This window comes from Xiphias gladius, chromosome 5, assembly GCF_016859285.1.
Source record: "Xiphias gladius isolate SHS-SW01 ecotype Sanya breed wild chromosome 5, ASM1685928v1, whole genome shotgun sequence".
NCBI classification, from domain to species: Eukaryota; Metazoa; Chordata; class Actinopteri; order Istiophoriformes; family Xiphiidae; genus Xiphias; species Xiphias gladius.
In genome coordinates, this window is record NC_053404.1 from 111,066 (window position 1) to 122,010 (window position 10,945).

The 10,945-nt window shown below is 47.6% G+C and overlaps 1 protein-coding gene across 1 annotated transcript; it reads left to right on the plus strand.

The window, feature by feature from the left end:
• Positions 1-1,315, plus strand: cebp1 (CCAAT/enhancer binding protein (C/EBP) 1). The gene is made up of 2 exons (XM_040127512.1): positions 1-294; positions 423-1,315. Exons 1-2 carry the CDS (start codon positions 1-3, stop codon positions 726-728), a joined length of 600 nt encoding a protein of 199 aa, XP_039983446.1. The 3' UTR covers positions 729-1,315.
• The last annotated feature ends 9,630 nt before the right edge of the window (positions 1,316-10,945 follow it).

The window sequence follows — 10,945 nt, forward strand, 5'->3', positions numbered from 1 at the left end:
ATGTCTGATTCCAGGGTGTCCTCTGTCATCCAGGAGTGGGCAAGCTCGTACCCGGGTCAGGTCCACACCATGAACCCTATAACCTCTGGCCAGGCTGGATCCACCAGTCAGCTGGCTCAGATGGACATGATACCATACAGCCAGTCTCAGGGAATGATGAGGGGGGTTGGCGAGGACAGAGTCGCCGAGCAGATGATGGGACTGTCGTACCTGCCGTACTCAACATCGTGTCTCAGCAACACCTCAAGTGCAGCGAGCACAAACCACCATCAGAGCAACACCAACACTCAGCAGGTGACACCGAGGCTTTTGATAAGTGCACGATTGATTAAAATGTCTCAGAAATGTGAATAAAATGTTCAGAGCAGAAAAATCATCAATCATAATCACATCCTAAACACATTTGTGTTTGTGACCTCAAGGACTTCTCTCCCTTCCTCCTGCCAACTCTGAGGGCCCCAGTGACCAAGAGGAGCATCAGCAAGGACAGCGCAGAGTACCGGCTGAGACGTGAGAGGAACAACATCGCTGTGAGGAAGAGCCGGGACAAGGCCCGCCGGAGGATCCTCCTGACCCAGCAGAGAGCCCTGCAGCTGCAGGAGGAGAACCAGAAGCTGCAGATGAGAATAGGGCAGCTGACACAGGAGCTGGACACTCTCAAACACATCCTGTCACAGAGACACCTGCAGGGAGCTGAGGAGGGAGTATCAGGGGAGTCCAGTATCTGAACATAGTCGAAAACCAACTTCTCATTAACATCCAGTTCCAGGCATCACATCCATTTCTAGTGTCTAAGCATATCTCCAACATTCAAAGTCAAATGCCTGTTAGTGTTTTTTTTAAGCTTTCACTAAAGAGGCAAACATTTGTGATCATTTCAAAAAGGCATGTAGAGGAGTAGATTTGAAAATGAAGGCTTTTGTGGGGATGTAATGCCAGGTATAAAGTGGTTAATTAGAGTTTCAGATTGTACAATTGTGAGGAGAGAGAGCATAACACACTGGCAGGACTGTAGTTTCCACTGAGTACACACTGAGACATGCTAACCTTTTCATCTTACGTTAGAGCAGACAAACACACTGTTTAATCCATTCCTTACACTTTTGCTCTTGTGTTTTGGTTTTGTGAAGGCTAAAAAAGACACCACCCTCCAAACTCTTTAGATAAAGAGTATTGTTTCTTTCAGACGCACTAGATGCAAAACTTAAACGTGGAGAAATCCAAAGCTTGACAGGCATGCTCTCCCTATTTACAGATGCTAAGCTGTGATCAGACAGTTTGTCAACAAAACAGCATTTTATGTCGGGAAATCAAATTTACAGACAAAATTACAGTTAGCTTAATAAATAAAATGTAAAAAAAATCCCCAAAAAATGAATGTTTGACACTTAATTTTTTTGGTGCTTTTCTTGGGAAGGGGGGATTTTGTATTTCTGAAATTGTGGCTACGACCCTGCACACTGGAGCCTTGAAGAAATTAATTAAACACCTGGACAAAAAGGGAAAAGCGAACCTTTAAGTACTGTTACTGTTATACTATATATCCTGTTGGCAGACGTGTTGGGTCTGAATGTAAATGCTGTTACCATAAAAAAAAACTGTAAACGCAGGCCCCTGAGAGCACATAGCAGCGTTCAGCGAGTGGCAGAGTGAATTTAGGTTCTGTGAAAAAGGACTATGATTATAGGGAAGGAAAAAAGGGCAAAGAAGCTGGTCATAGTTGTGTTTGCAAATTCCAAATGATGGCCCTTGAAAGCAGCATCTTCATATATGGATAATCCTTGAAAGAGGACCACTCTCTGCAATAAACTGAGTTGTTCTTTGATTTGATTTAACAAACATTGCCTAATCATCTACCTGATACTTCTTGTCATCGTCAGGGATGATTGTAAGTGTTGTTGCCCAACAGAATTTCACAACAACCTGTGGTTTTTAGACGACTAAATGAAATCTAAGTGTCTTTCTCTGTATAATACTCTAAGTGAGTGTGGGATTACTTGAAATGATTTTGACAGTTTTAAATATGTAAAGATTTCAACTTTAATGTTGCTGAATGTTTTTTTTTATAAATTTATGGTAGAACATTGTTAAAGCAATATTTTGTCAAATATTTTCTTTAATAAATCAAAAATTGCTTTTGCCTGTAAGAAACCATAATCCTTCATGTGCAATATACAGAAGTTTGGACAGGTGATCCTACTTTAACATGAAAATACATACAGTACACAGGATACAGCTTCCTCAGACAGCCTTTACAACCATTAGGCTTTGATTTAAAGAACACATGATTATGTTTTATTATTCTCACTGATCCTCCACTGCATCCTTCATCGGGGTACATGGCGTGCACCTGCCACATTATTTACCATAAGTTGTCTACCCACAGAAACGGACGTCATGCCGTCGACCGTTGTGCACCAGCGGTTTCCCTTTGTGGGATGGGCAAGATTTCGACACAGTGGAGGACAGAGATGAGGAGCACAGAGATAGTATCAGTGTTTTGGGCTGCCAGGGCCTTCCTGTGGCTGTGATGGTAGTGAAGGGACAGAGAGATGGGGGGGGGCATTTTTTATTTTTATCTTCGCCCAACATAAAAGTTATATCATTTAGTAAAACCTTTCAATGCTCTGTAAGAATAGCTAAGAGATGTATGACTCCACATTCAAAAATAACTCAGCTGGCTCTCCATATCTCATTTTCAAGATTCTAATTTTTATTTTTGACCTAATTTCAGCTTTGTTTAATTGCCTTTTGGCAACAAAGACCAAATATAGCAACATGGATACAGATGTTCAGTTCTCCCTTATACAAATGTTATACTTTTTTTACATAGTAAAAACATGTGTCATGTGTCATTATTACTAAGCAAAACCCGACATTTGTTGGATTTATTAAAAACATAAAAACATTGTTAAAGAGCTATCTGAGTTGCAAAATGATCAGTGTTAATATGCAATTTTTTTTGCAATTTTACAACTCACTGGACTGAACGGATAATAATTACAACTCTACTTTAATCAGCACCCACACTGTAAGGTTAATAGTTTGATTAATCAAACAGCGGCTAAATCGAATAACATCCAGTCCCTGAGTGTGAGTGTTTCATTAGCTTATAGATCAGAGAGTCCAGTTCTGCATAGATAATGTGCATCTGTAATATTACAAGCTACAAACTTATCTCTATTTGTACAAAAAAAGTTAACACAATGCTGAATCCTGTTTTTGTGTTTATTAGAAGATGACATATAAAATACTAACTTTATCCTGCAAATAAACATTAACTTTGTGTCCCTTTGGCGATGAACTCCTCATCTACAAAGGAGAGTGAAAGTGTGACACAGGCCTGTCATGTATTCAGAGGCACATAATGACTTGTTGTGTGACCATGTCTGTTGAAATGTCCTGCAGCGTCGTGTGGGGCAATCTGTGGTCCCAGGACTGCAACATCTCCACAGAGTGAAGAAAGACTGTGTTTCACCTAATCCCTTCCAAATTACTCAACAGCAGCAGACCATATGAACCCCACCACAGCCCCACTGAAGCTGCTCCATTCTCATAGCTGCTGGCAAGTTAAGATATTTTTGTGGCAGTAAATGAGCAGCCGGATAAAATTTTGTCTCCAGAGCAGAAACTGATCGAATATAGCAACATACAAACACAGCACAAGATCTAGTCCAAACATCAGAAACATAAACTTTTTACCTCTATTTCAGCACTTCCGCGCTTCAACATTTTCACATGTTCACAACTCAGCAGTCAAACGCCTGCTTCCTCAGCTGCAGGTTCCCACCACACATTTAAAATACTTTCCAGTGATGGTACCAAGATAATCAACTAGAAAGAGCCCCGCAGTGACAGAGGCTTCGTGGTGGTGTGAAGTGCTTTTCATGGCATCGAAGAGGTGATTCGTCTGCTAGAGGGCATGTTGAGCACTGTTCACTTTTCATCTTTCCTTTTTGCAGGTTAAGTGATTTAAAGGATCTAACTTTCTGATAGAAGAGATAATTTACCACAAATACTCATTATCTGTCATATATCGGTGTTATCTTGGTGTTTAGAGGGGAAGTGGAAGCCATCGTTGTTTTGGTTTGTGGGACACACAAACACATTGTCATGACAGAAGACAATAACATGAAATAAATGATGTCATGATGATTTTCTGTTAAAATGAATGGCAGCGTCTCCACCGTCATCACAATAAAAGAGCACAGTCATCCTCTATGACTCAGGTAAAAGTACTTTCTTGGGTGTGTAAAGGACTCCTACAGTGCAGATGCTCCATGGAAGAGAACATTTAAATTTAAATCAAACTCTGTGTCGTCCTCTACGACCAAAGTCTTCCTCTACTGCCTCCTGGGAAACAAACTGCGTTGGTGCCATCAAGTGTAGCTTAGCGGTCATTACCAAACAGTCTGTGGAAACCAATGGTTGTTTGTTCATGAAAAAAATGGGTATATTTTGAAGTCAACAACAGATGAAGCAGCCGCAATATTCATATGTAGTTCATACTGAAGTTTCCTCTATGACTTTCAACGTGCCAGGAAAATTACCACAATATTCTTCAATAAGACTAGAAACCTTAAATTACTAAAACTATGATGCATAAATGCATCAATGGTTTGTTTTGATGCTTTTTCCTTGTCATTCAGGTCATCTTTATTTATTATTATTACTTGACGTTTCACTATTTTCAAGATTTTTTTTTTTCTGCTCAGGACTACAGTATTGGAAGAGAAGGGAAAAGCAACTTAGAATACGTGCAGTAAAGATGAAGTTGCACCACTCTATAGTCCCGAAAACTTCTAAATCAGACTGCTGTTCCAGAGTAATAAATATGACTTGAGATAAATTAGGGAACAGTACGTACCATTTCTCATCTATACTGACGACATTTGAACTATTACATATTCATGGCAAAAACGGGCCCCTATCAGCCTGGACCATTGAGGTGCAGTGTATTAGATCTGTCCTTGTGGTGATCTATGATTTATGGCTCCACCATGCGGCAGAGGACTACCTGTAGGCCCTCTGTAGCAGAGAGCGCACAGAGAGCAGAGGTCTCACTCTGCAATTGATTCTGTGAACCAACTGAATAGCCCACTGTGTAAAAACACTATTATCTTTTTTTCATTATAAATGTTGCTTTCTTTACTCTCCTGGTTAGTGCAATAATCATTGTGAAAGCGTAATAAATGTGGACTAAAACCAAACTATTACTGCACATTCAACCTTCCAAAAATTCTGGTTCTGTCTTCTGCGCCATGCATTCAGTCTGAAACAGGATAACAAAGGCACGAATCAGACCATTAAAGATCCAGTTTTTCTTTATCAGAAGTGCATGTTGAAGTTTAAATATCATACAATGTCCATACTGACCATTGCACTGCTCCTGTTATGCAAGGTTTAAAAGATAAAAACCCTTTCGTTTTTTTTAGAAAAAGAGCTTCTTAAGTCTCAGAAACACTCTTAAATACATAGCTTTTTTTTAATTGTAGCATGAATAAAATAAATGAATAACAAAAATGTGTAAAATATAAAAGAAAATATGAAGTATCAACATACCAGTAAGGCAGAAAGTAAAGTCTAATGACGTTTTGACACAGGCCTGTTATTAGGAATTACGGACAGGGGGACAACATTTTCAAAATCGGGCCCCTCGTTAACACCATCACCTCTGTGTCTGTTACTGTAACACCACCTGTGTAGGCTCACAGCTGGAACCTGTCCCCTCTGTCTTCTACTGTAACACAGCCCGTGCAGGCTGACAGCTTTCCTCTGAAGGAAGGTCCAATTTACTATTGAGTGAATGACCGTCCCACATAAACGATCTTTGACAGCAGTGAGACAAGGGGACGTCGCTTTGACGGTTTGAGCCGGTTTTTGGCGAAGCTTTCCGGAGCCGCTCGCTTCTTTAAACAGGCTTCCACCAGTGTAGTTTTCCAGTCGCCCTTTGTCCGCCACCGGCAGAGCGACGGGGTGTTTCCCTTTAAGGTGCAGTCGGACTCACTTCACGCTTCATGATGTTGTGTAATGTCGGCAGCCAGACGCTTGGACTCCAGCCGCGACGCTAGAGGGGCGGCGTAGCATCCCCGGCGGGCATCCCCGCGTATCCATTAGCGCTGTGCTCGGGACTAACGGCGGTCCGGTGTCCTTTGTTGTGTCAACGGCAGCTCTGGTGAGACTACGACACTTCTCCGGGACAGAAATGTCTTGTCATATACCGGACGGAGCAGCCTGGCGTCGAGGCGCGGAGGAGATACGGTGACTGCGGAGAAGTACTCTCCGCTGTGCCTCCCCCCTCAGTCCGCAATGTTTGGATGTGTAGAAGAGACGACGGCCAGTGGCGTCTTGTTACACATTTAACTGCGTTTAAAGCGGTAAGTAACGGCGTGCATCCGCTTCTACATCCAGGCCAGTCTGCTGGGTCAGGTGTGAGTCTTGCCAGTCCGGTACGGCTCGCCCGGCCCAGCTGCGTTAGTTATCCTCCTTATATTATCATTGCATTCCATCCAAACAGCTGCTCTGTTGTTTAGTACCTCCGCAGGGGCCAGCCAGTCCCCGGTGGGTTACATGCCCCCCTCCCGTAAAAGCTCTTATGTAACGCTGTGGGATTCCTTTCTGTCAGACTTCCTGTGTAAGAAAACAGGAACACTGGCTCCTTGAGGAGGTCCATGTGCACCAACAGAGGAGGCTGCCGAGGACAGGGCTAGGATGCCGAGGACAGGGCTAGGACAAGGTTAGGGCAGGGTTAGGCTGCTGAGGATAGAGGGGTTAGGACAGGGTTAGGATAATGTTAGCCTGCTGAGGACCGGTTCAGGACAGGGTTAGGCTGCTGAGGACAGGTTCAGGACAGGGTTAGGCTGCTGAGGACAGGGTTAGGCTGCTGAGGACAGGTTCAGGACAAGGTTAGGCTGCTGAGGACAGGTTAAAACAGGGTTAGGATGCTGAGGACAGGTTCTCAGATAGAGGGGTTAGGAAAGGGTTATGATAATGTTAGCCTGCTGAGGACAGGTTCAGGACAGGGTTAGGCTGCTGAGGACAGGTTTAGGCTGCTGAGGACAGGTTCAGGACAGGGTTAGGCTGCTGAGGACAGGTTCAGGACAGGGTTAGGCTGCTGAGGACAGGTTCAGCACAAGGTTAGGCTGCTGAGGACAGGGTTAAAACAGGGTTAGGATGCTGAGGACAGGTTCAGGACAGGGTTAGGCTGTTGAGGACAGGGTTAGGCTGCTGAGGACAGGTTCAGGACAGGGTTAGGCTACTGAGGACAGGGTTAAAACAGGGTTAGGATGCTGAGGACAGGTTCTCAGATAGAGGGGTTAGGAAAGGGTTATGATAATGTTAGCCTGCTGAGGACAGGTTCAGGACAGGGTTAGGCTGCTGAGGACAGGTTTAGGCTGCTGAGGACAGGTTCAGGACAGGGTTAAGCTACTTAGGACATGGTTAGGCTGCTGAGGACAGGGTTAGGCTGCTGAGGACAGGTTCAGGACAGGGTTAGGCTGCTGAGGACAGGTTCAGGACAAGGTTAGGCTGCTGGGGACAGGTTCAGGACAGGGTTAGGCTGCTGAGGACAGGGTTAGGCTGCTGAGGACAGGTTCAGGACAGGGTTAGGCTGCTGAGGACAGGTTCAGGACAGGGTTAGGCTGCTGAGGACAGGGTTAGGCTGCTGAGGACAGGGTTAGGCTGCTGAGGACAGGTTCAAACAGGGTTAGGATGCTGAGGACAGGTTCAGGACAGGGTTAGGCTGCTGATGACAGGGTTAGGACAGGATTAGGCTGCTGAGGACAGGTTCAGGACAGGGTTAAGCTGCTGAGGACAGGTTAAAACAGGGTTAGGCTGCTGAGGACAGGTTCTCAGATGGAGGGGTTAGGACAGGGGTTATGATAATGTTAGCCTGCTGAGGACAGGGTTAGGCTGCTGAGGACAGGTTCAGGACAGGGTTAGGCTGCTGAGGACATGGTTAGGCTGCTGAGGACAGGTTCAGGACAGGGTTAAGCTGCTGAGGACATGGTTAGGCTGCTGAGGACAGGGTTAGGCTGCTGAGGACAGGTTCAGGACAGGGTTAGGCTGCTGAGGACAGGTTCAGGACAGGGTTAGGCTGCTGAGGACAGGTTCAGGACAGGGTTAGGCTGCTGAGGACAGGGTTAGGCTGCTGAGGACAGGGTTAGGCTGCTGAGGACAGGTTCAGGACAGGATTAGCCTGCAGAGGACAGGGTTAGGAAAGATTCAGGACATGGTTAGGCTGCTGAGGACGTGGTTAGGCTGTGGGGACAGGTTCAGGACAAGGTTAAGCTGCTGAGGACAGGGTTAAAACAGGGTTAGGACAGGGTTAGGATGCTGAGGACAGGTTCTCAGATAGAGGGGTTAGGACAGGGTTATGATAATGTTAACCTGCTGAGGACAGGTTCAGGACAGGGTTAGGCTGCTGAGGACAGGTTCAGGACAGGGTTAGGCTGCTGAGGACAGGGTTAGGCTGCTGAGGACAGGTTCAGGACAGGGTTAGCCTGCTGAGGACAGGTTCAGGACAGGGTTAGGCTGCTGAGGACAGGTTCAGGACAGGGTTAGGCTGCTGAGGACAGGTTCAGGACAGGGTTAGGCTGCTGAGGACAGGGTTAGGCTGCTGAGGACAGGTTCAGGACAGGGTTCAGGACAGGGTTAGGCTGCTGAGGACAGGGTTAGGCTGCTGAGGACAGGTTCAGGACAGGGTTAGGCTGCTGAGGACAGGGTTAGGCTGCTGAGGACAGGTTCAGGACAGGGTTAGGCTGCTGAGGACAGGTTCAGGACAGGGTTAGGCTGCTGAGGACAGGATTAGGCTGCTGAGGACAGGGTTAGGCTGCTGAGGACAGGGTTAGCCTGCTGAGGACAGGTTCAGGACAGGGTTAGGCTGCTGAGGACAGGTTCAGGACAGGTTCAGGACAGGGTTAGGCTGCTGAGGACAGGGTTAGGCTGCTGAGGACAGGGTTAGCCTGCTGAGGACAGGGTTAGGCTGCTGAGGACAGGTTCAGGACAGGGTTAGGCTGCTGAGGACAGGTTCAGGACAGGGTTAGGCTGCTGAGGACAGGTTCAGGACAGGGTTAGGCTGCTGAGGACAGGTTCAGGACAGGGTTAGGCTGCTGAGGACAGGGTTAGGCTGCTGAGGACAGGTTCAGGACAGGTTCAGGACAGGGTTAGGCTGCTGAGGACAGGTTCAGGACAGGGTTAGGCTGCTGAGGACAGGTTCAGGACAGGGTTAGGCTGCTGAGGACAGGTTCAGGACAGGGTTAGGCTGCTGAGGACAGGTTCAGGACAGGGTTAGGCTGCTGAGGACAGGGTTAAAGGACAGGTTAGGCTGCTGGGGACAGGTTCAGGACAGGGGGTTAGGCTGCTGAGGACAGGTTCAGGACAGGGTTAGCCTGCTGAGGACAGGTTCAGGACAGGGTTAGGCTGCTGAGGACAGGGTTAGGCTGCTGAGGACAGGTTCAGGACAGGGTTAGGCTGCTGAGGACAGGTTCAGGACAGGTTAGGCTGCTGAGGACAGGGTTAGGCTGCTGAGGACAGGTTAGGGCTGCTGAGGACAGGGGTTAGCTGCTGAGGACAGGGTTAGGCTGCTGAGGACAGGTTCAGGACAGGGTTAGCCAGCTGAGGACAGGTTCAGGACAAGGTTAGGCTGCTGGGGACAGGTTCAGGACAGGGTTAGGCTGCTGAGGACAGGTTCAGGACAGGGTTAGGCTGCTGAGGACAGGGTTAGGCTGCTGAGGACAGGTTCAGGACAGGATTAGCCTGCAGAGGACAGGGTTAGGAAAGATTCAGGACATGGTTAGGCTGCTGAGGACGTGGTTAGGCTGTGGGGACAGGTTCAGGACAAGGTTAAGCTGCTGAGGACAGGGTTAAAACAGGGTTAGGACAGGGTTAGGATGCTGAGGACAGGTTCTCAGATAGAGGGGTTAGGACAGGGTTATGATAATGTTAACCTGCTGAGGACAGGTTCAGGACAGGGTTAGGCTGCTGAGGACAGGGTTAGGCTGCTGAGGACAGGTTCAGGACAGGGTTAGGCTGCTGAGGACAGGTTCAGGACAGGGACAGCCTGCTGAGGACAGGGTTAGGCTGCTGATGACCGGGTTAGGACAGGGTTAGCCTGCTGAGGACAGGTTCAGGAAGGGGTTAGGCTGCTGAGGACAGGTTCAGGACAGGATTAGGCTGCGGAGGACAGGGTTAGGCTGCTGATTATCGGGTTAGGACAGGGTTAAGATGCTGAGGACAGGTTCAGGGCAGGGTTAGGCAGCTGAGGACAGGGTTAAAACAGGGTTAGGACAGGGTTAAGATGCTGAGGACAGGTTCAGGGCAGGGTTAGCCTGCTGAGGACAGGTTCAGGACAAGGTTAGGCTGCTGGGGACAGGTTCAGGACAGGGTTAGGCTGCTGAGGGCAGGATTAGGCTGCTGAGGACAGGTTCAGGACAGGGTTAGCCTGCTGGGGACAGGGTTAGGCTGTTGAGGACAGGTTCAGGAAGGGGTTAGGCTGCTGAGGACAGGTTCAAGACAGGATTAGGCTGCGGAAGACAGGATTAGGCTGCTGAGGGCAGGGTTAGGCTGTTGAGGACAGGTTCAGGACAGGGTTAGCCTGCTGAGGACAGGGTTAGGCTGTTGAGGACAGGTTCAGGAAGGGGTTAGGCTGCTGAGGACAGGTTCAGGACAGGATTAGGCTGCTGAGGATCGGGTTCAGGACAAGTTCAGGAAAGGGTTAGGCTGCTGAGGACAGGTTCAGGACAGGGTTAGCCTCCTGAGGACAGGTTCAGGACAGGGTTAGGCTGCTGAGGACAGGTTCAGGACAGGGTTAGGCTGCTGAGGACAGGGTTAGGCTGCTGAGGACAGGTTCAGGACAGGGTTAGCCTGCTGAGGACAGGTTCAGGACAGGGTTAGCCAGCTGAGGACAGGTTCGGGACAAGGTTAGGCTGCTGGGGACAGGTTCAGG